The sequence below is a fragment of the Balaenoptera ricei genome, chromosome X (assembly GCF_028023285.1).
Source record: "Balaenoptera ricei isolate mBalRic1 chromosome X, mBalRic1.hap2, whole genome shotgun sequence".
Lineage (NCBI taxonomy): Eukaryota > Metazoa > Chordata > Mammalia > Artiodactyla > Balaenopteridae > Balaenoptera > Balaenoptera ricei.
This window is the reverse complement of record NC_082660.1, coordinates 525,401-549,695: the sequence shown is the minus strand read 5'-3', so window position 1 is coordinate 549,695 and position 24,295 is coordinate 525,401. Positions and strand designations below refer to the sequence as shown.

Below are 24,295 nucleotides of genomic sequence, written 5' to 3'. Positions count from 1 at the left end.
GAAAAGATCTCAAACAATGTTAAACGATATGAACGGATTTGCTGAACGAAGCTGGACGTTTATGGCTGTTTTAACTGCAAAATAACCGTGCCGATTACATTTTGTGGAGGCCGGCATGACCAAAGTTGGCTGCGTTGGCCCCAAAAGGACAGAGCTTTCTGGAGGCCCGGGACGGAGTGCCTGAGATGGCCATCAGAAACCCCCCCAAGGCCGCACCCTGGGGCTGCCCACTGGTCACTCGGACCTTGAGGACATCCCTGTTTCGAGTGACCCGGGCCCCCCCCTGTATCCTACATCCAGGATACAAGCAGGCTTGGGGAAAAGAGCTCTGGGCGTAGACCACTTTAGTGGCATCTGAGTCAGAAAAGAAAAGGAAATCTCAAGTTGGATGTTCAGCATCAGAGAGCAAGGTCCTCAAAACTCCTTCCCTGGCTGACAAGGTTTCTAGGACCAAGAGTCACCAGAACCCACAGGAGAGAATCCACCTGCCCTCAGCGCACCTGGGGCAGCGATGGATACGTGACTGAGGGGGTGACACCCTCCCCCGAACGAAGAGGCCCCCCAGCTGCAGAGACAGCCTCCCTGGGCCCTGAGGGGGCTTCCTCCCCCCCCGCCCCAAGTTTGCCTGTCTTTTTTCCCTTCCATATGTGGCTTTTATTGAGGCTGGGAAGCCATCAGAGAATGGCGACATCAGGTCATTAACTTTCCGCACAGGCCAAAAAAGGTCTCGTTTTTAAAAGTTGATTTTTTTTCCATTTATTCTTTTTTTTTTCCAAAAGGACTCCACCATCACTGCAACACCCTTTTGGAGAACCACACATGGTTCCAAAAGAAATCAAACAAAAGGGAAAATTTTAAACTGGAAACCAAAGCAGGTGGGCTTTTCACAAGTGCCCTTGCTGCCCACCCCCAAATTCAGACTTGCTTCGAAGTGGAGAATTTTTTTTTCTCTTTTCTTTCCCCACCTTCAGGGGGAACGTACCTTTCCTCAAGGGGAGGGTTATAGGAGCAGAAGTGGATGCCAGACGCCCACCAGAAACGCACGCACACACACACACACACACACACACACACTTGGGCGTCGCCCCGCAAACAAAACTACTTTCAGCCACCGTGGACTTCGGAGTTTTTTCCCCATCTGTCTCCTCTGGGGAGAGGTGAGAATTTTTTTTTAACACGTGAATACAAATATTGATAAGTTTATTTATATCTCCGTTTTACAAGATGTACATTCATACCATATGGTTTGACAAAATACACTTTGTAACTAGAACTAAACTTGAGGGCATTGCGTGTCGGGGGCCTGCGAGCACGGCCCAAAAAACCTTCGGCGTGTTTTTCTTCCCCACAATAGCAGAGGGTTGTGTGATTTCTTTTCATTTTGAGCGATCCCTGAAAAGGTCTGTAGGTCCAGACACACCTTGTATGCATAACCCAAACACAGGCGCTGTATCCTAAATCATCCTCACTGCTTATAAAGTCGGGGGAGAAAGGGGGTGAAGAAAGCAACAGGATTAAAACATATAAAAATAAAGGCAAGGCAACGTCAAAGTTACACTCAACATAATTAAAATAGCACATATTTATGAACTTTCAACCAAAGGGAAAAAAATAAATAACACATCCACATACAACCAGTATCAGGAAGCAGAGAACCTTGCCACTCTTGGATGGGAGCTCTACGTACGTACAACGGGGCTGGCTCTGTGAAACCATCGCCTTTCAATAAATAGCGCGTTTAATAGCTTTGAAACTTGATATTATTCTACATTCCTCAACTGATTTCTCGTTAAATATCAAATTTCAATAAAACATTTATAAATTGCATCGTGTTCACGTGTATTGAAACATCCGCATATTCCTAAGCTAATTTTTAATAAATTAGGCACCAGTTTTTTTTTTTTTTTTTTTTCTTTTTAAATGTCGAGCGTGTCCACGGAAAAGCCCTCTGCCATCCCAACCTCCCGAACTTGGGGGGGAAAAGGAGCAAAGTGCCTCAAATATGTTTGTCATTGAAGTCAGCTTATTGGCTATCCTGGGACTCAGTGACAACGCCGGGTAGGAGTGGGCTGGGGGTGGGGGAGCCCCCTTGTACTTGGGGAAACGTTAAAAGGTTTAAGTGCAACCCACCGGCGGGGGCAGAGGGCTAGGGTAGCAACCAACGCGGAGAGGGGTGGTCACGAGCTCAGACACGGCCGCTTCCCGCTTCAATGTCCAGATGCCCCCACACTGCACAGACGTCGTGGCCAAGGACACAAGTGCCTGCAGGCAGAGGGGGCAGCTGGGGTACCCAGCTCGGATGGAAGCAAGATGGGCGGGGGGGGGGGTCCCTACACCCCAGGGGCATGTGAGGCTCTGAGGACCGGCTTCCCAGGTGGGGGACGCCAAACCACCCTGCATGACCAACTTAGCAAGGCTGGAAACACATGAGCATGGTTCATTTTGTCTGCAGCTACATTATACAGGGACCCCAGCCGGCCCACACTCTGCCTCCGTCACCGTGAAGAAAGCCACCCTATCAAAACCGACCGAAAAATGACACCCGTTCCCTCTCGAAGGCGCCTCCTTCTAGGTCTTAGCGATGTTAAGCCGCAGAGCTTCTGTAAGTACGCAAGAGTCAGATGCTTCATTACTGAAACTACATCCGACGCTAAGACCCCATCAATGCAATACCTTCCCCTGCGAGATGAACTTGCAAGCTTCCCAGGCTGATGACAGAAGGCAGAAAAGGGTGAATTTGTAAAGAAAGAGATAGAACAGCGACAACCAAGCTGAGGAAGAACGCAGGTTTTGCTAACCCGGGTGGCTCCTACCCTAAAAGTCCTCTCTGGCCAAGGTCTCAGCAAAGGAAACCAACCGGTTCCGTGGCCGAGCCCATCTTGGAGAACACAGCCCCACGTCCAGTGGGCAAGACACAGCCTGCAGCTCTGCCAGCTCTCACGTGGGTTTCACAACCGAAAACCCTGCATCCAGTGGCCCTCCGACGAGACCCGTCCAGTTTGCTTTCCAGGTGATACTCCTCTCTTGGTCTGCACCCCTGAAAACGTGCTATTTGGAAGTGCCGTGAACGACTCTGAAAAGGGGTCTTGTCTTACGCAGAAAGCACCAAAAACAGCCAAAATACGCCCACCCCATAAATTTAATGCCTTATGGCCGCTGGGGAAAAGTGAAATCCAGATGCCCTCCCTGGGAGACCAGGACCCACACAAAGCATCCTCTCCAACCCACACCCTCCCAACGGCCGAAAAGAGAGAAAGCGGATACAGATCCGGGCTGGGAAGAACTGACCACACCTCGGGCTGACAGCTCGCTTCTGTCGTGGAATTTCCGGGAGAAAGAGGAGGCCGAGAGATGCCCTCCACCCTGGACACCCTGCAGTACGTCCCCTGGACTTTGTTCCAGGGACAGAAGCCACGCCAGCTACCCTGACGGCACTGAGCCCCACACGGCTCAGAGTCTGTCCTGTTCTGGGGGCTCATCCACCTGGCTCACCTTCCGTATCCAGCCAAACAGAAACAGGGACAAGGTGACCGCCATCCAGCAGGCCTTTGGGGTTACCAGCCTCCCAGCCCTGGCCGACATCGGGCAGCTCTACTTTAAAACTTCAGCTTCTCCCAGGGGCAGATCTCATGCCTTTCTGCTCACCTGGATCGAGTCTTCTCTTGGGGAGGGGTTGGTGACACAGGGCTATGTTTAGACAAAATGGAAAGTAAACCTTAAAAAAAAAATAGGGATGTATACGTCTCACCTCCAATGTTTGCCCAGCGTTAAATTTCAGGATGAAAGCGGCTCATTCGAAGTGGATCTGAAATGCATTTTTTAAAAATTTAAAGCAAAGTTTCAGCTTATATAGGGGACCTTTTAAAATTCACAGCTGTTTAGAAGCAGAACTGCACATATGAGGCAAATTCCATAATGCCATTCATGCGGGGGGTGGGGGGGGGGGAGGAGGTGGAGTCGCAAATAAATTTAAAATACTGACTGTGTTTTCCTCTTCTCTCTCTCCATCATTTCAGAGCTTTGCAAAAATTTCAAAATTAGAAAAAAAAATGTTGAAGGGGCCTTTTGATTCAAAGAGTTTCAGATGATACAAATGAATCTACATTTCAGGTCAGTGCAAAGGTAGAATGTATTCCCTTACACGGAAGGAAAATATTTGTTTTCTTCTTAGAGATATGTACCCAAATCAGGGGTAAGGGAAAATAGTCAGCAATACCGAATCTGGAGAAAAGCTGTTTTGGAAATAGAGTGAACCGTTGGACTTCGGAGAACTAGATGGCCACTTCCATCTGGGCAGGCCTGGGTTCACTAAGGCAAAAAAAAAAAAAAAAAACAAAAAACAAAACAAACCCCACAAAACCCCAGAGATGCTCATTTTCGAGGTAGACAAGCCCAGCAAGGGTGCACTGCCCCCCAAAGTTCACACAGCACATGCAAAGCACATTGCCTTAAACTCAGGTGCACGATTTGGGACCCTGAACGCTTTGGTTATATCATGTCAAGAGACTTTCCCCATTCTGTGCCAGCTGTTCAGACAAGTCGCCATTTGGTGTTTACACGATGGGGGAGGAGAGGGGACCAATGCACAGGAAAAAAAAAAAAAAAAAAAAAAAGGATGAAAGAAAAGCTAGAACTGGCTACCCTTAGAAAACATTATCTTAAAACTCACTGCCTGGAGGAGGCACCCCAGGCTCTTCTTTTCCCAGAAACAACTCAGCCCCGGCCCTCCCAGCCTGGCGCCCCTCCCCCCATCCTGCTCCATCCCAAGCCACACACTTCACTTCCGTGAATGCAAAGCACTCCCCACCCCGGTCGTTTTGGCACTGGCCCCGCAGCATGCAGGGGGAGGTAATGCCCTTCGAAGTCCGAAGCTGACGGGTCAAGAGTGCACAGCTAATTTTTTTTTAAAATCTATAATATTTACAATATTGCACTTTACTGCACTTAATTGCATGTCACTAGCGTGGATGCCGCATCAGTATTATACCTTCAAACCACGTGCCCCTGTGTCCCCAGTGCAAGTCCTTTGCATCTGAATTCTGGGAAACAGCCAAAAATGTCAATTCGGGAATCAAAGACGGGAAAAGTTATAAAGTTGCCTGTCCTATGGCACAAGGAATCCTGAATCTGGTGCTCTGGGGCCAAACGTGTGCATGAAGATGGTGAGTCAGCAAGGTCACAACGTGAAACACTGAGGTCCCCACGACCACCACCACGTCGGCGAGGTCTTCAATTGCGTTTCGTTATTGCTACCTTTCAGGCGGAGGGGAGGGGGGCGGGCGCGCAAGGAGAGCACGGGGCCCCTGCCTCGGATGCAGAAGTCCATATCGAAATCCACACGGGTCCTGCAGCTCCTCGGATGAGATTAAGTTCACGGCAGTGAATAAAACTGTCGGCATCCAAGCACTGGCATCTTCAGCGGAGACCAGCCCCAGATCCTTCTGTGTGACAGACTCTTAAGATCTTGGAAAGGCGTGTAGGAGGCCGCATGCACAGGGCGGGAACGCCGGCAGCGGAGAAGGACGCAGCGCCGCGGGGCTTCACGCGGCCCCGGGGTCCCAGGACGCACAGACGGCGTGGTCGACGGCTGACTTGGGTGGTCTGACGGTCACCTCCCCTCTCTTCCGCACAGTCTCTGCGAGGCTTTGACGGGGTCTTGCGGTCCCGGGACGCCCCCTCCCGAGGCCTGCCAGGGGGCCCCGGGGTTGCCCCAGGCGGGGAAGGCGCTGCGCCCTCGCTCCGGGGCGTCCGCGCGGCCGTCGGGGGGCGCGGAGGGGTCGAGTGCGGGACGCGGCGCGGACGGGGTGACGGGGCCGGGGCAGGCGCTGGGGGGCCGGGCGGCGGGTCAGAGCCCCAAGGCCTCGGCGTGCTTGCGCGCCTTCAGCCGCAGGTCGGCGATGCTGGAGTTTTTGCTGCTGCTCTTGGCGGCGGCGGCCACGACGGCGGCGGCCGAGGCCGACTCGGCCAGGGATGCGATGGGCAGCCCGAAGGGCGGCGGCGGGAACATCAGGTAGGGCGCGTGCGCCGCCAGGTGCGGGTGCAGGTGCGGGTGGGCGTGCGCCACGCCTTCCAGCTGCAGCTGTGCCTGGACCTGCGAAGGCAGAACCGCCCGGTGAGGACGCGACTTCCGGGGGGGCTTTCCCGCCCCGAGGGCGTCTCCTCTCCCGGGGAGCCATCGCCCCTTCCCCCGGCCCAGGGACCACCACCCACTGTCCTCGGGACACCCGGTGCCACGACCGGGTCACTGGCCGCTTTGGACAGAACCAGAGCCTGGGAGTCGGCACAGATCCCCGATGCTGCAGCATCCGAGCGTCTACAGCTGGTACCTCCCCTCCCCAGACCCCCGGCTGATTCTTTGACGCATCCCCGACTCAGGGTCCGGCCTTCGGCTCAGGCTTCCCCCACCACCCCCCTTCCCAGGGACCCGGAGTCCAGCCAAATCTGCAGGCTCCGACCGCCTACTTTCAGCAGGACCTAATGGCTGACCCCACGTCGTCGGGGCAGCTGTGTCTGTGATGCAGAGGGGCCAGCCTGCCCCGGGGAAGGGGTGCTGAGGGGTGGACGACGGGCCCAGCCGCGGAGGTGCGGGTCCAGGCGAACAGGGCGCGGACCTCTGCCCCGCGCACGGCAGCCCTGGACGCCCTCCCAGCCTTGGGCGCCGTGACTTTGAGGGCGCGCGGCCAACAGCCCACCCTCACCCCATCTCCATGGTGTCACACGTAGCTGACCCTCCGGGCCGGGCCAGGCCCACCGGACCTCGTGCCCCTCAGCAAACCCGGGTCCAGCTACAAACCCAGGCGTGCCCGTGGGAGCAAAAGTGCTGCACGTGGAGGCCACGCCTTCGCTCTGACCAGGGCACAGCCAACCCACCAGCGCGGGCACTCCTACCCCCCATGCTGGGATCCCCAGCCCAGCTCTGCAGGCGAGTGGGCGTTGCGCTCTAGCCCCGCGGGCCGGGCGCCTCCTGCCACGCAGCTCCCTCCACCCACCCGACGCTGGTCCAGAGCAGGGGCGAGAACTTTGGGGCACCTGATCTCCGAGGCGGTCTTCCGACCCCCTGGCCGCCCCCTCCTCCGCGCAGCGCACCCAGCGCCCTGGACCCTCCCTGCTCTGCGAGGAGCTGGGCGGGACGCCCCCACTGTGAGGTGCGAGGGTGGGGAGGGGGCGTCGAGGCCCAGGTCCAGGAGGGGCACTGACTCCCCCAGCGAGGCCCTGGGCAAGCTGAAGCCGGCGGCTGGGTGTAGACACGGGTCCTCCTGCCCAAGCGGCAGCAAACCCCGCCCTCCCACAGGCGGCGAGCGAGTGGGTGGTTCCCGGGTGGGTGGGGATTTTTTCCCCTCCGACTTTTTGTAAAACTGTGTTTGGGTTTCTCTCCTAGTCCCCCCAAAGGTAACTCTTGGAGATTCTCAGCGTGGTGTTAATACGTGCCAATGGGTTTATAAATGTCCCCCTTGTGAAAGCGGCCTCTTTTCTTCGGCGGGGGCGGGAGGAGCCGGGGCGGCGACGGCCCCCTCTCCGTTCTGTTCGGAAGAAAAAAAAAAACAAAACAAAAACGAGCTACCTGTTGGAAAGGCATCCTCAGGGCGCCCATGTTCACGTAGGGTGCCACCCTGCAGGCGTCCAGGTGACTGGCGGTACCCAGGATAACGCCTGCGAGGAAACACAGGAGGCGTGAACCCCGCGCGCTGCTCCCAGCGCCTGGCGGGTCTCCCCACCGCCCCTGCCTCCACGCCCGGCCCCTCGCACCCACCTTTATGCATCTGGTTCTCCTGCTTGCGGCACTTGGCTCTCCGGTTCTGGAACCAAACCTGGGAATGAGCGGACAGACGTGCACCCCCTGAGCCGGGCAGGCTTTGGCGAGCGTCAGCGAGGCCTTCTTTCCTGACACGCCGGACAGCGCGCACGGCGCTTGGGGTTCCCGTCCCCGGAAGGCTGCCTGCCTGCCGCCCCTCCGGCCTTCATCCCCGCCCCCTCCCACCCCAGCCCCGCGTAACTGGCTACCTGGAGGTGGGAACAGTCCTCACGTAAGTAAGAGCAGAGTGTCAGCATCCAAACATTGACAGTGAGGAAGTGGGTCCTCGTATGGCGCGGAGAACTTTCCATCGTTCTGTGTGGACATTCCCCCCTCCACCCTGCCACGCACTGGTCCAACCTGACCTTCCACCCCGACGTTCCACCTTAGCCCCCCACACACCCACCAGGAATGGGGGGGCCGCACAGGTGGATACACATCTCCAAATCCAGCCCCCTCCCCAATCAATGCTCAGACACCCTGAGTCTAGAAACTTCCATGACCTCCACGCCCTCCTTGGAAGCCTGGGGGATCCCAGTTAATATTACAGAGTCATGAACGTCCTTGATCCCTAAAAACCAGATGCACCCCAAAAACGCAGGCTCTACACTGCAGGCACTTGGCCTCCCTAAGGACATCTCATTCCTGCGGCGCCCTATCGAGAGATGAGGCAGGGAGGGAAAGGTGTTGGCACCCTGCCCAGCCCGGCTAGCTTCCCAGGCCTGGCATCCCCGAAATGCCCCCTCCAGCGCTCCCCATTCTCATCCTCCCCGCTCCTCCAAACAGCCCTGGTCCTGGCCCTTGGTCTGTCGCTCATGGAATCTGGAGTCCCCTCCCTCTGTGTCCTTAGGCACTTGATTTTTCCTACCTGGCTTTCTCCAAAACTTTCCCTTCACACTCACTCACCCTGCTGCCACGATGGCAGTTACTGACCGTGCAGGATAATTAGCACAAAGAAAGCCTTCCCCTCGGCCACGCTACACTACGCCTGGGTAGCTCGGGGACCCTGCGCTGTTCCAAGCCCAGGGCCTGGGGCCACTCCCTACTCCCACCCGGCCCGGAAACCTCAGCTCCCGCAGAGGCTGCAAGCACCCGGGAGCCTAGGAAAAGCTGAACTTTTCCATCCCAGCCTCTTCAGGGGCAGTTTTCTATCCAAGGCTGAGCCATGGGCCCGCCTGTTGGAATTGGCTTCCCACAACGTTGGAAACCTCACCCCGCCAGGCTCTAGGGAACCTGGCAAACTTCGGTGTTGTTCCCCCGAAAAGTATTTCCAAAACAAAAAGTGTCCCTTGCATGCTGAGATTTCACAAATCTTTACTCCATTTCCAAAGCCTGCACTCACTTTCCTTCTCCCACATCCCGCCGCGACTCTCCCGCCCACCCCATCCGGCTGGGACGGGACTCCTTTCCCTTTCGGACCCTTCCTGGGTGCCTCTTTCTCCTTGGGGTCCGGTACCCGTCCTCAGGAGAGCAGAGCCAGACGCGCAAATTCTGCTCCCCCTAGAAGGGCGTTTTTCAAAAACAGAATCCTATTTAAATCTAGAAAGCAAGCTCACTTTACCTTCAGCGGGGGAAAGAAAAAAAAAAAAAAAAGATTATGGAGAATAAAAGTGATGAATTAGCTGCTGCGTTTGGCGATAATAAATCAGTCTTGGGGTGATTCACGATCAATTCCAATTAGTCCTGAATATGCTAAGTAAAGCACAGTACAGTGGTTTAGACAGTTATTTCTTCATTAAGGACCAGTCACTGATTTCTCTCACAAATGCTGTAATCTGATTTCCTTTTGATTTCCATTACAGACAGTGAATAATGACATTTAATTTAGCTCTGCGCCATAAACCCAAAGATATTTGTTGTAATTAAATTACCGCCGCTCCTCACCATGGTCTCATAACTTTCGATTATAACCCTGACAGCTGGGTGATATGAGTTTCCAGTACAACACTAAAAATAAAAGGTTAATAAGGACCAGCTTCCAAAGGATCCTCAATTTATTTACAGCAAATTTCCACTCTAAATTGAAACTCTATCCTCTAACAACACAGGACAGGCTGTACCGAAAAGGATTACCAAACAGGTCACAGACAGGATTAAAATATAGTGCATTTTCGTCTCTTCCTTTTGGTGTCTCCCCAACATCCCCCCACTTCTGCACAGCGGGGTACGTGTCTTAACTAATTGGTTTTTATGAGCACTTTCTGCCTTCTCTTTATTATACGATTCTTTTCCCTGTGGCCAATAGGAAATTATTTCTTTTTTCTCTTCCCATGTTTATTTTTATTATTATTTACAACTGTTAAAGTTTAATTCACCTCTGGATCGATAGGCTTTCGTTTTCTACTACCACCCTCCCCGCTTTATTTTAGGGCTTTTCTCAAGATCTGCAGCCAACCAAGAACCAATTTTCTGCCAACTCGGCCTCTCCTGCTAAGGCGCTATTCAGTAATAGACTACTGAAAGAAATAGTGTGGAATTAAATTACAAGTAATTTATTTTTATAGAAACAGTACATCAAGGCCTGGGAGATATTACAGATCTCAGGCAGAAAGGCTGTGAAATGACATAAAAGTTGATGTCCCCTTCAGCAAAAGTTTAATCTTTTCATTAATTTATATGGTGCAGCCCCATCCATCTTTCCAGAGAAAGGTGGCCAGTCTCCCCCGCCCTCCCCCACCCCTTGCCGAGGCCACAGATGCCCGGACAGATTCGTCTGGGGAGAAGGTCCCCAGAGCTACTCCGCCCGTGGTCCCAGCGATGCGGAATGGTCCTGGGAACCCCTGCGGCTGCACGGAATTCTGGACAGACTCGGGGACTGTTGCATTTCACCTTAAGCAGCCCTTTTCACCTCACCGACGGGGAAAGATGGAAGGCATGAGGGTGCAAACACCCCCCCCCCTTTTTTTTTTTGTACAAATTAAAGATTTTTGTAAAACACTCTCTATAAACGCTTTCTGTGTTTTCGTTTCTTCAATACAATCCGGGTGAAGTTGTGTTTGAAATGCTGACCCTATACCAATAAGAAACCCGTTCTTTCAAAGCCCTGGCTTTAACATGGTTCCCTCCCCCCATTGGCAGTATTAATTCCATTTATGTAAATAACCGGTCCCCAGAGCCCAGGGACCCTGACCTCTTTTCCTTCTCTCCCCGGCGCTGCTGTCCTGCCCAGAACCGTCAAAACCGACGGAAAGCCCAACAGAACATGCAGGCCCGACCTCCCGGTGGCGGGGACGGGGGGCGGGGAGGGGGCGAGTCTGCGGTACCCGGAGGAGGCGATCTGGAAGCGAATCTTTGCTCCCCACCCTCCAGTAAATAAATGAATGCATTTAACGCAAACGTTTACAAAGCCCGAGCAAAGCGAACCAGGAGCGCCTCCCCCGCCCCCCACCCCCGCGCGCACGTGCGGCGAACACCCACGGCCCCCGCCGACGGCGGCTCGCCAGATGGGGCACCACGACCGCAGGCGTCCGGTCCCCGCCCCCGCGCCCGGGCTAATCCGGCACCGCGCGGGCCGGAGTCGCAATCCTCAAGACGCCCACGCGCCTCCTCTTCCCACCTCTGTTCCCTGCAGCGGAGGGAGGGGGCTGCAGAGGAGCGGGTAAGACTTTGGCGACGGCGAGGTGTGGGGGGGGGGGGGACTGGGGGGGAGGAGAGGCGAACCAGTGGGAAGAAGAGAACAACATCCCCGATGAGCTGGAGGCGCAGGGCGAGCCAGCTAGGCCGGGCGCAGGAGCCCTGACCCGCGAGGCCCCGGGGCGCCTCCGAAAGCCCGGCTCCAGCTCCCCACCCCGACCCAGGGTCCCCGCGCTCCCGGAAGGGCCCGGCGGCCTGGCCGAAGGGGGCGCGTTCCGGGCCCGCCCGGGGAGCGGGCGCCGGGGCCGGGCCCGCGCTCTCACCTGCACGCGCGCCTCGGAGAGCCCCAGGCGCTGGCTGAGCTCCTCCCGCATGAAGGCGTCGGGGTAGTGAGTCTCGTCGAAGAGCCGCTCCAGCTCGTTGAGCTGCTCCAGCGTGAAGTTGGTGCGGCTGCGCCGCTGCTTCAGCTTCGTCTGTCCGTCCTCGTCCTCCGACTTCACGTCCTCGCGCTTCTCCTTGCAATCGTAAATGCCTGCGGGCGGGCCGAGGGCACAGCGCTGAGCGCCCCCAGCCCCGGCGTCCCCGCGTCCCCGGCCGCCACGAGCCCCTCCGCCGGCCCCCGCCTCCCCCGGCCCGGCCCGCGCATCCTGCGCGCCAGGGACAGGGCCCCGCGCGGGGACGCTTGGGCGCGACGTGGTGAAAGCCTGTGTGTGCTCGCGGTGGAGGGGCCTCGGTGGCAAACGCGCCCTGACGCAAAGCGGCGTCAAGTCGATAAAGCAAACTCCAGGGCAAGCCGCGCTCTTTTGTAATAACCCGAGCCCCGGCGCCGCGGTGTTTCTTGGCCTAATCTCTGAATAGTTTCCTCAATTATCCACTTCGCCTCTGTTGACATATTGACATAGCCTAACCTCCTCTCTCTCTCTCTCTTTTTTTTTTTTTTTGAAGGGGAATGGAGTGTTAAATATTATTAAGTCAAAGAAGCTTAGGCAGAATCGCCCAAGTGTCGGGTGCCTGGCGGGGCGCCCGCAAAGAGCGCAGGGAGAGCCCGGGCCAGGCTGGGGTCCAGGCCCCCCGAGAGCCGCCGCTCCCGCCTGCAGCGCAGCAGGACCGGGGCCGTGCCAGCCGCCAGCCGGGCCAGAGCCTCCCTCAGGACGCCGTGGAGGCGGGCGCTCGCCCGAGCTCACCTCTTTCTGACCAAGAAAGCGCAGCCGTATCTTAAGGCCGGCACCCCGAGGCGCTTGGGTTGCACCCGAGAGCACGGTCCCTTGACTTCCGGTTTTGTCCCTCTGTCTCTTGGACACACATTCTCACTCCCCATCAGGACGCCAAGAGTGACACTTTGTTAGGTCCAAACATTATGAGAGCAGCTATATTTGCTGGGGGAGCGGGCAGGGTATCAGGCAGACAGCTCAGGATTTAGGAGATTCTAACCCAGACACCTCTCCTTCCCACCGCTAGGAAATGCAGCCCCTCATCAAGCTCAGGGATTTAAAATAAAAGTTGGCCCCCGGTTGCACAGTTGGTGGAAGCTTCATTTCAGCACCCCTTGCGTTTTCTTGTGCTTTTTCTCCGATCATAGGGCCTGCTGGGTGCAGGCAAAGAGGACCCCCATGCCCTCATTAGATGTCCCCTCTGGGTCAAGGAGAAGAGGACGGCTTTCAGGACGCTCTAAACAAGGAGTCTGGGGTTCCACCCGTTCTGAGAAGCCTCTTAGCAGTAAGCCCAGAAACTTGGCGAAGGGCGAAGACCCAGATCCTCTGCGGGACCAGGGAAAGATCCGGGCACCCAGTTCCCACCCCCCACCCCCACCGGGGTCTCTGAGCTGGACACCAGAGCCCAAGTCCTGAGTCTGCCTAAAAGCCTCTCCTCAAGGCTTCTGACCACTGGACACTCAGTCTCACCGCGGATCTTAAAGCCTCTCTCACCTCCTGAAAGGGATGCATTTCCAAGAACACCTTATTTCTCCCCAACGGGAAATCCTTTCCCGGAGGCGGCCCCAACTCTGCTTGCTCCTTCAGGTCTCTTAAGTCTGAACCCCAGGGATCGACCCCAGATGAGGAGCTGGCCTTCAGAGTCCTCCAGAACCCATGGCAGGCCGTGCCGAATCCACAGGCTGCCGTGCCCGGCTCAGCGGGATCCGCTGCTCCGGCGCCCAAAAGACCTCTGGGTTTCTCCGAAGCCCAAGCAGCTCCCACCTCTCCGTTTTGCTCCCGTCCTGCAAATTCGGCCTGGGGCTCAGCCCTGCCAGGGGTCTGCACGCCCAGGCAAAAGGGAGAAGGTGCAGCTGGGGTTTTCCTCACCCCTTCCTGCCGCCTGTACTTCTAGCCTTGTCGTATTTCCTCTCTCCTTCGAAAAAGGCCTCGATTGTACTCTGCTCTCCTTCCACGGGCCTTTTTGCAGGGTCCCCCTGCCTTGGCTGTCCAGGCTGAGAGGAGACAGACAGAAGAGGGGACTCAGCCTCTAAGGCGGATGGGGGAAGCCGTCAGGAGCCCGGGAGGTTAGCCGCCTGCCGGGTGCTGTCAATTAAATGTCGGCCCTGACAAGTGCACAGACAGACAGCCGAGTCTCTATCAGAGCAAACTCTCTTTGTAGGAATCATAAAGCCAGGTGCGTGAGGCCTCGCCAAGGGGTGAGCCCCGAGATATGGCAGGCCAGGCTCAGGCTGCCTGGGCTCTCAGAAGCCAGGGGCTTATTCCTAAGCCTCTGCCAGCTTCCTGCTTCCACAAGGTCAAGGTCTCCGAAAGCTGTCTGGGTCATCCACTGGGCTTCAAGGTCAGCACACCTGGACTCTGCCACCAAAGTGCAAGGGCCACAAGAGCAGGAGGCATGGGGTCCCCACTCTCTGTTCGTGACCCGTCTCAACACGGACAGAGAATGAAACAGGACCCGGGAACCACATGGCAAGCTTCTGTATTTCCTCGCTTTGTAGTGAGAAATAGACCTCCATATACTTCCAAACGCTGCCCCCTGAGAAATCGAGCCAATTTTATTCCTCCGATTTATAGCTGCTGGTTGCCCTGTTTGTACAGAGATTCCCCCGGGTTGGGACCACCGCTGTCCAGCTGGGAGAACCCTTGTAAACATGTTTTTTCCCACTCCCCGCGTTCAACAACAGCGCAAAACGCCGCGGAGATTTCGGGGGGGAAAGCAGCCGGAAGGACGCCCAGGAGGCAGCCGGCCTGCAGCAGGGCCAGCTGCGCCCTGACAGCCTGGGGTAGGGCGGCCGCGTGCGCGGGGCCACGAGCCTCCCCGGGCCCTTCTGCCCCTTGTAGACCCTGACCACCTGCGGGCACGCGGCTGGTTTTAATCTACAGGCCCGCGTCAGCCAAGATCCAGCCCCAAGGTTCAAGGGGAAAGTTTTCCCTGAGAGGAAACCACGCGGAAAGGCGCAGGAGGGCGAAGAGGCGACGGAGCGCGTTGCCTCCCCGACTGCCGGCCAGCGCAGCCCTCAACGCGGCCCATTTCGAGCTCGGGAAGCCGGCAGGCGATGGGCACTTGGAGAGACGTGTGTGGATCTCTCTGGGGGCGTGGAGGCGGAGGTAAGACAGACCGGCCGGCAGACAGGCAAGCAGCCAGCAGCCCTCCAGCCGACCTGGGTTTACAAGCCCATACACCCGGATTCCCCCCCCAGCGCGGGAAAGTTCCCGCTGCCCGGTGCCAACGCCCAGGGAAGCGATGCTCCGGCAGCGCGCGGCCCCAGCCGCTGCCCACCCTCGGCGCCTCTGCCTCTCTCCTTCCCTGCTTCCTCGCTTCTCCAGCCGAATCCTCCCCTCCCCCGTTTGGTTTCTTTCTTAACGAAAAAGGCTGGCGATGGATTGCCGGGGCCTTTGCGTCCGAGCCGTGCCTGCACATTCAGCGTTCGGGGTCGAACGGAGAGCGAACCGCGGCCCCCGGGGCCTGTGCGCGCGCGGAGCGAGGGGCAGGCGGCCAGGCTCGGTGGCGAGGAGACGCCGTCCCCGGGAGGGGCCCGGGGCTGGCGTCCGGAGAGCTTACCTTCGGCAGCCCTCCCCGAACCGAACTCTTTCAGTTTGTCCTTGTCGTGGTCCGCGTGGTCCTTAAAGAGATGCACCGGACAGTGGCCGCTGCCCTCCGTTATGTCCTGGAGGTTGGATTCCGAGACCCCCAGCTCCCGGGAGCGCGCCAGTCCGCTCTCCAAAACTTCCCTGTAAGTGATCGAGTCCTTCTTGCCGCCGCCGCCGCCGCCGCCGCCGCCGCTGCTCTCTTTGCTCTTCTGGTCAAAAGATTTGGATACAAAAGCCGTGAGCTCCTCCATGGTGGCCGGGGGCTGCGGGGGTCCGCGGGGCTCGGCGGGGCTGGCTGGGAGCCGGGCTGTGGTCCGCACGCCTCCCGCGCGGAGACGACTGTCCGCGCGAGGGTAGATCTCTCCTGCTGTTATTTATGCCTTTCAATTTGAGATCTCACTATTTATACACGGCTACCTCCGCCCAACCCCCAACGCTCCCTGTCTGCAGCAATTACAGCTGCCGGCTCGGCGGCGGGCGCACGCAGAGACGCTCTCTCTCCCCCACCTCCAGTCCGGCAATTGGCTTTCTTTGCATTTCATCACTGTTTGGCGTCTGTGCACCTTGGTGTGGAGAGGTAAAGATCCAGTTTTTGAAGGCAGAGAGAGAGAGAGAGAGAGAGAGAGAGAGAGAGCGCGCGCGGGCGCAGGCGCCAGCTCCCCGAACAGGTATCCGCATTCTCTCCGCGGCTGGCGGAAACGAGCCTCGAGGAGGAGTTTAGGGCTCGTGACGACGCCCTTGCCTGCCGGCCCCGGGAGGAGCGCAGCCTCGCGCCCCGAATGGTGTCGTCGCAGGACGTGTCCGGGCGTGGTCGTGCGGGGACTCCGGCGAGGGGACCCGGGCGGCGGGGACGCGCCATCACAGACGGGAATGAGTCCCAAGTTGGAGATGCGGTGGGACTGCGGGCTGGACCCGCCGGCGAGGCCCGCGGAGCGAGCGGGTGGCGCGGGTGCGCGCGGCCTGCTGTGGGGGGAGCAGCTCTAGGACCCCGAAAGTGAGAGGAAGGGTCCAGGTCTAGCCGAACGTGGGCGCCCGCGCCTCGGCGCCGTTGTTGCAAAGCCGCTCGCAGACCTCGGAGGGGCCGGGGACACGGACGCTGCGGGCCACGAGCGCCCGGAGCGCGCTGGTCCAGACGCGGAGAAGCCGGAGGGTCTCTGGGAGAACTGGTTCGTACACAGCGGTCCGTGGGGCGCGCGTCAGATCCCGCCCGGCCGGACCGACGCAGCCTTCCTTAGAGCCGTGATGTCAGCCCGGTGTCTGGGAGATTTATTGGGGGGGGGGGGGATATATGTATTTTTAATTGTGCCACAGTGCTCCTGAGCAGATCCTGACTCCCTCGGAACTTTATAATGTGCCTAAAAGGAGCCACTTTTTCTCACCTGCAATACGAAATTCATTCGGCAATCCCGGCAGCTGAAGAAGTCCTCTTATCTGCAAAATGCCGTCTGCAAATAAAGTGACTTTTCTGTTCTCCCCTTTTTTTTCCTGCAATCTCCCCCTCGTCTCCCCTTCCACCTGCTGCCCCCGCCCCGCTGGAGTTGGGACAAGGCTTCCGGCGAGGGGTACGGGGGTGGAGGGGAGGGTTAGGGGTTTTGGAGGAGTTCGTTTTGCATTTTCTGAAGTCAGTTCCTCCTCCGAAGCGCCGGTTACTCAGAACCCAGGATCGGGGCCGCGCTCGGCGGTTCCCAGTGTTCGGTCCAGCGTCCGGAGCCGGACAGTAGTTTCCTTCAGCGGGAAGGAAAGTGAACGATTTCTCCCGAATCCCCGGGGCCAGGGTCGGGTTCACACGGGGGTGCCTTGATCCAGGGGGAGGGGGTGGGAAGCCAGAGAGGCGGGGAAAGAGGGGGGACGGGAGTGCAAACAGACCACCTCTTCCTTCTCCCCGTCCTTTCTCACTCCCTCTCCTTCCTTCCTTCCTTCTCGCCTTCCCTTGCTCCCTCCATCTCTCTCCCGGTGTTTTCTCCTCTCCTCGCCGCCCTCCATCCATCCTCCGGGAGCGCTGCGCCCGTGCTTCTCCGCGCGGCCCCGGCTGCTCTGCCCCGCATACAGCGGACGGAGCTGGGGGATTTGGGGGCCGCTGCCTCCCCTGGACTTCAAAAGCGAAAGGCGAAGAAGCGCTCGCAACTTGACAAACAGGTCTTTGTCACCGCGGCCTTCTAATCAAAGCGAAGGCGCGCAGATATCACACAGAATTACAAATAGCCCCTCATGCATTATGCACGCAGCCGCCTTGCGGGTCTGCGGGGGAAACGCTGAGGGCCGCTCCCGGAGCCGGGTAGCGCAGGGCGCGCGGGGCGCGGGGCGCGGGGCGGCCCAGGAGCTCGTAGTCCTTGCCAGGGCCCCCCCCACGCCGTCGTTCACTCCTTGGGGCGCCTCTTCCAGCCCTACCCAGTCTAGGGACCACCCCCCCCCACCCCGCGCCCAGAAGTGAACGTTTTCTTTGCAAGAAACAGTAGATCCACAGGAGGGGAGGGGGGAGAGAAGGGGGCATTAGCAACAGATCTGGGGGGAGAGGGCTCTGGGCCCGAGCAGCTTTCTGGGGTCCACAGAGGTAGGGTAACTTTTCCTCTCCTCACCTCCTGCCATCTTGCCACTCCTCCAGCTTCAGGTGAAGAGGCCAAGTCCCCAGGGACCTAGTGGTGAACCCCCCCACCTGCAGCCTGCCCACCCCTCCCTGGCCCTCCCCTACAATCTCAGCGACCCAGCCTTCCCTGGGGGGGGGGGGGGTCACATAGGGCCTGGCCCTTACATGGCCTGAGGTTCCTTCGCAGGGAACAGGGGTGAGAGGCCCCAGGCCCCCAAGCAGGGCTACCCGCCTTGGACCTCAGACCTTGGACCCTATCCAGGAGAGAATATTGCTGGGACCAGGGTCTGGCGGCCTCCAGGGATCTCCCCAAGGGACACCAGCTGGGGACTCTGGATGTTCGACACCCTCAAGCCTGAGAGAGAATTAAAGCCACCCCCATCCACAGCAGCCCCAACTTTGATTCCCAGTGCAGACGAATGGTTTCGAAACAACCCACCCTAAGAAGAATGAGGCCGTGCCTTTTCTAAGAGTTGTTGGTTAGGAAGGAATCCCCTTTTTACAAAATCACACTTTCTCTCGATGAGCAAAGTGATGGCCTCTTCCTCTAACTTTTGGGGACGGTGGAGCGGAAATCCCCTGAACACCCCCCACTCCCGGCCCCCCCGGCCAGGGGCCCACAAGGCTCCTTAACCTTCTGAGGCAGCAACGCCCAGAATCAGCCGTTATTCTTCATATTTTAGCCTGGGCGAGGACATTTTCAACCACATATTTTTGCTAATTCAAGCCGGTGCCCAAGGCCGCAGGGTGGGTACAGTTTATGAAATGTTACATTTACATTTCCGCTGGGGTGAAGGCAGGCGAGGGGCGGGGGAACGCAGAGCTCAGACTCTCCCAGGCATAAGGGGCTCTTGTTTTGAGTTTCTGTAGCTGCTTCCCCCAGAGAGGATCCCTCATCCCAAGATGAGAGGTGAGGACAACATTTTAAAATCTCAACTTGTCTTGGGAGAACGTAGATGCTTTAACATCTCAAATGCATTCTGCCAACTCTTAAAGAGGCAGCGGCTTCATGAAAGTTTGTGGACAGAAACAAAAGCATAGCTCCTTCCTTTAAAACAAAACAAAACAACAAAAAAGAAAGAAGTCCTGGATTGGGCTGGGGAGCAAAAAAGGGGGATCTGGTCTCTGGAAGAACACGGAAGTTCCACCGTGGATTTCACCAGAAGCTCTGCACACACCGCGGAGCTCGCCTGGCTCATTGATCCACGGCGGCGGCTGGGCTTCACCTCGCACCCCGCTGCCCAGAAACCGGAGCGGACACGAGCCGCCTGAGTCCTGCATGCCTGACTCGCTCCTACCCGCGCCCGCACCATCAGGTCTATGATCCACCTGGGGAGAGACACGTAGACAAAATGCAATTAAACGAAGTAGAAATGCCAGGACACCCTGCGCTCGGAAGGAAGGAAGGGTCTCTGTCGAGGCGAAGGAGGCTGGAGGCTCTTCCTAACACAACTGGTGGTTCCTGCAGATTGGAGGTGCCCTGGTGTCTGGGTTGGCCCACGTGCCCATGGACCTGGCAGCTGCCAGCCAGATCCCCGGTTGATGGCGTGGGGGAAATGAGTGAGTACCCCACCAGGAGGATGGTTCACAGCCAGCCCGCCGGCGGGGGGCGGGGGTCCACCCCAGGAGGCCAGAGCTGCCCCGACGCCCTCCTCTTCGGCAAGCTGCTCCTGGGAACGTGGGTCCTCTAGTTCCAGATCTGGTTTCCTGAACTCTGACCACCTTCACCCGGGCCGAGGCCAGACTGGCCGCGTCCAGAGCTGGACATTCTGCACCCCTCACTCGCCTGAGTTTACCCCAACTAGAGTCTCTCTGGCCAGCCCTGCAGGCTCACAGCTTCCTGTCTGGTCCCAGGCTGAGCCTGAAAGCTCAGACACGCTGGTCCCCAGTGGCAGAAAGGGCTAGAACCGGCCACCCGTGGTGCGTCCTGCTGGCTTGGGACCATTAGAGCAGGCAGGGCCAGGAGCTGGGGGGTGGGGTGGGCGTGGCGACGGGGTTTTCCTCCCTTCCCTGTGCTTTCACCACCTGCAGACAAGAGCCAGGAGATTTCTCAGCAGTGGTATCCACTCCGGGACCTCCGTCTGGAAGGCACACTAGTTAAACTTGGATGTCCAGGCACTGCCGTCCAGCCCGGAGCCCTCAGGAAACCTGAGAGAAAAAGAGGCTGTGGACACAGCCGACCGCCTCCCACTCCCACAACTACGGTCCCAAGCAGCGTAGTGGGGGACCGACTCCGGGGCAAACTTCAGACAGCATGAGGAAATGGACACTGGCGTTGTTCGATTTTATAAAATAATCTGTATGTATGTATGTGAATTAGGTAAATTTTAATGAACTACAGCTGCTGCTAATGGCCTCCCTTTCCTGGTATTTACAAGGCCAAGGGACAGGAGGTAATGAACATTCCAATGTTTACTATTTGGTTTATTTAATGCTTAAAAGGTAGGGCTCTGAGTTTTCACGTTTAGCCCAGTAAAACGAAGCTCCTCTGCTCCAAGGCGATTTACGTTAAATCAAATCTCATGCCCTGAACTTCTGAAGATCAGAGTAGCCTTTGCAGCCGTCTGGCGTGTCCAGCCCTTCTGGGAGGTTGGGGGTCACCGCCCCACTCCGTTTTCCCCACTGCCCATCCCCAGGGTCCTCCTCGCTTCCCATGAAGCAGAGGAAGAAGTTCCAAGGAATGCCCCTTCCATCTGGCCCACTTTCCCAGCACCTAATTCCAGAGACTATGTCTGTTAATAATAATAACGGAGGGAGTGTTGATGGTTCTGGCACAAGAGCGAGCCTTTGTAAGGGCAACCAACCCCTCCCTACACATTAAGTATTTATGAGTATCGATCGGAGGGGCAGGATTTTACAGAGGTCTTAACACTTTTCTTGGACGGGCTCCTTTCTCCCCCTCCCCCTTTGAAATTTAGAAACCTGCTTTTGTATTCCCTCCTACGCCGTTTATTGATTTACGCAAACATCAGTGCTTCCAGTGTGAGGCTAATAGATTTTCATCACGCTGGGGCTCTGTGAATCCAGCTCTTGAATGGATAGGATTGATCCTGTCGACAAATTCGACATCTACACGATTAATAAAGGGCGAGCTGGGGCGGGATAGGTTCTGTCTCCTCTTTGCAGGGTGGGCCTCCTCTGTGCTGCAAGGACCCACCCCCAAGATGTCGGTTTTTGGTTTTTTTGTTTCTTTTCATTTAGCCTCACTTTTGCTACAAATCCCAGCTCGGGGCCGGGGTCGGGAGGGTGTTCTAAAATAACCTCAATGCAAAAATGCAATTTTAACAATACATTTCGTAGTAGGAAGTGCTGTTTGCTTTCTGTGGAATTTCTCTCTCTTTTCCTTGCATGTACTTTGCAACATATGGTGGACATTAAAACTCTTTCCTTTCAGATTTAATCACAGGGCCGTTACTTTATGTTTTATTGAAGAAAAACATTAGTTTTTCGGGCAGCAAAGCAGTTTACCACAGAGGACCTCTAAAGAGGGCCGTTTTTGTTTTGTTCTGTTTTGTGGAGACCACCGCTAAACAAACAATGGGCGGCTCTCCTTCGCGATGAATACATTACGCGCTCGCAGGGAGCCGTTTCTGCGGTAATTAATGTTCCGACGAGCAAGCTCAGGGGTGGATTTTGGGTTTCGTTCTCGGTTCTGGCACCGGGCCTCAGCACAAGGACACGGAAAGAGCCAGTTCTATCTCCTTCCTGCCGGCGCCCCCTCACCCCGGATTGGCTTCTCCCCGTTACGCACGGGTCGCCGAGAGCTTTGGAAACAGCTCGCTCCAAAACTGGCTCAGAACCTGGGGCTTTCTCTCTCCATTTTCAAAATGCAGACAAAAGGAGGGAACACGTCCCACGCCCACAGCCTGCGAGACGAGACTCTGCTTCGGAAGACCTGGGCCCCCCGGCCGGAAGCTGGAAGAAAGCGTCCTGCACCCATCGGGCGTCGCTGGGACCGTGGGTCCCAGCCCCCCGGGGCGCAAGCGGCGCGCACAGGGCGCTGTCCCCGCGGGCCGTGCTGGACCGGTGCCCGTGCGCTGCCTTCCTTCCCGGCTCAGGCTCCGGCCAGCGTCCCCAGGCGCCCGGGAACGTGACGCAACAATCTGTACCGTCAGGGCCGGCTGAAAAGGCCGCGCAGGGCTCCAGGGCCTCGCGACCACCTGCCCAGAGTTTGCAAGGGGTTCAGCAAACTGCGATCTCCCCCCACCCCCAAGGAAAGCTAACGGTTACGCTGGTGGGACCGAAACTCGGGCAGCCTCGGGGGCTCCCCACGCGCCATCGACTTCCAGATACCACGTCTTTAGAAAAATAATCCAGGGAAGGAACTTTCTCCCTCTAGCAGGCAGGCATTAATTAAGTGGCCAATCTGTGCAGAAGACACGCCCCCTCCTCCCCATCTTCTGCGTCCCGAGGCTGCCTTGGAACCAAACATCCCCTGGGGAAGCAGGCCGACGTTCTGTGCCAGCGGCCCATTCCGGAAAGACAACTCATAGGGCCGGGAGCACCTGGGCGCTGGAGTCCCCCCAAGACGGCTTGGGCTCAACAGTATTTATCATGCAAGGCCCCGCACCCCTGGGGTCCCCAAGCCTCCCTCACACCCCAGAATTGGAGCCAACCGGGGTCACCCAGCTTGCTCCGCCCCCAGTTCGATGTCAGACAGCTGGGCTGGCTCTCCAGGTTGTGGGTCACCCCCGCAAGCGTCGCCCATCCCAGACAGGTGATTCCTATCACTCGTCAGGGCCTTGTTGAGGAGGGGACCTGTGCTGCTTCTCTCCAGGGCCCCCCTCACGCTACCCCACTAATGAGTCTGCGCTGACCTCCCAGGGTTGCCTCTGGGAGGCCAGGGGCGTGCCCTTGCCCTGCACCGACTGGGGAACCTGCCAGCCATCGCGGGGGAAGGCGGCGGGAGAGCAGGCAAGGGGCAAAGGCAGGAGTGGGAGGGTCAGAGATCTGGGGGGCTTGCGGGTCCGGGCGCGGCTCGGCTAATTGAGGAGCAGAGGCGCAGGCCGGGGCCAGAAGGCGGGGAAGGGGCCCCGGGACGAGCAGGGAGAGAGGCTGCCCGTGGCGCTGCCGGCCTTTCCACTGCAGCTCAGGCTCCTGGCCTGAGGCGAAGCTCGGGGCTAGAGGGCTGAGCTCGACCCGCTGGACCCCAGCCAGGAGCCCACCTCGGCGCTCGGCACCAACCCGCCCCACCCCCCCACCCCCCCACCCCCCCCCCGCCTGACTCCTCCCCTCCAGCGCTGTCCGCGCACGGGGGAGGGGGGCCGAGGTGGGGGGAAGGCAGCCGGAGCCCGCCGGGGAGGGGTCCACGGGGCGGAGGCGGGAAGGCGGGGGTCGCTGTCCTGGCCGGGATCAGGACAGACACAGGACTGGCCCCTTGGGCAGAAAAAGCCGCCTTGCAGGCCTGGGCACCAGCCAACCAGCTGGGGGGCCTGCAGGCTGGGTGGAGGGGCTGCTGTATCCCTAACTGGCCCCCCGCCGGGCTCCTCCCAGCCAGGAAGGCATAGGGTGGTGTGTGGAGAGCTGGGTTTTCCCTCTCTTGAAGGCAAGGGCCTGCCCTGGGTTCGTTCATTCACTCACTCATTCATGTATTCATTCCTGTATCCCCCTCTGTGCCCGGTCTCTGGTTCCAAAGGCAGACTCCTGCACCACTGACACGGCCCTGGAGCTGGCCTGTGCCCCCCGGGTCTGTGCTCCCTTTAGCCCTCACGCTGACGGTGGGAGAGAAGGAGATTTCAGATGGGCTGGAGGAATCTGGGTGGGGAAAAGCCCCCCCACCTGCCCCAATTCTGAAATGCTCTGTACTTCCCAAGAGGTCTGGGCCCTGTGTGAGGACCGGAAAGGCAGCTTTCAGGTTTGGGAATGAAGAGGGACTCCCCAGGGCAGAGCAGAAGTAGGGGTGGTTTGGGGCACGTGTCCAGACCCGCGGGTCCCCGTGGCTTCAGGGCACAACCGGGCTGGATGGGATCCTCTGCGGTTCCTTCCGTCAGCATCAACACCTGGATTCTGTCTTCCTGACACAGAGGGGTCGTCGTTTGTGCGCACAGGTCCGAAGAGGAGGGGGAGATAGAGCACCCCCAAGGCTAGAAGAACAGCTGGTGAAAGACAGGAGAGGGTCCAGAGGCCAGGGCTGTCCCCTCCCTCTGGGGGAGTTCCAGGGATGCCCACATGGACCCACGGCTAGCTCTTCTTGCAGCAGGCAACATGGGGGTCTGGATGGAGAATCCGTTATTTCGACAATACTTCCTCTTCCACCTGCTCATTGCTACTCTGTTCAGATTGGCACCCATAAGACACCTTGCTCTCCAACCGGGCTCATGTGGG

At 57.9% G+C, this 24,295-nt stretch overlaps 1 protein-coding gene across 2 annotated transcripts; it reads right to left on the bottom strand.

The window, feature by feature from the left end:
• Window positions 1-5,845: 5,845 nt before the first annotated feature.
• On the bottom strand, window positions 5,846-15,638 carry SHOX (SHOX homeobox). Of its 2 annotated transcripts, none has more exons than XM_059911108.1 (5): window positions 15,359-15,638; window positions 11,689-11,897; window positions 7,751-7,808; window positions 7,559-7,650; window positions 5,846-6,124 (listed from the first exon to the last, which is right to left on the bottom strand). In XM_059911108.1, the coding sequence occupies exons 1-5, from the start codon at window positions 15,636-15,638 to the stop codon at window positions 5,846-5,848; spliced, it is 918 nt and encodes a 305-aa protein (XP_059767091.1). The 2 variants fall into 2 exon arrangements, with proteins under 2 accessions (XP_059767091.1, XP_059767092.1); XM_059911109.1 differs by having other exon boundaries at window positions 5,846-6,091; window positions 7,562-7,650.
• Between the last annotated feature and the right edge of the window lie 8,657 nt (window positions 15,639-24,295).

Excerpts from the sequence above, each read along its gene's own strand:
- SHOX (XM_059911108.1), bottom strand. The coding sequence starts at position 15,638 with ATGGAGGAGCTCACGGCTTTTGTATCCAAATCTTTTGACCAGAAGAGC. Across the intron at positions 11,898-15,358 it reads TTCGGGGAGGGCTGCCGAAG|GCATTTACGATTGCAAGGAG; the intron begins GTAAGCTCTCCG and ends GCCCGCCCGCAG. Across the intron at positions 6,125-7,558 it reads GGATGCCTTTCCAACAGGTA|TCGCGTCCTCACCGGGCGGT; the intron begins GCTCGTTTTTGT and ends CCCCCCCGGAAG.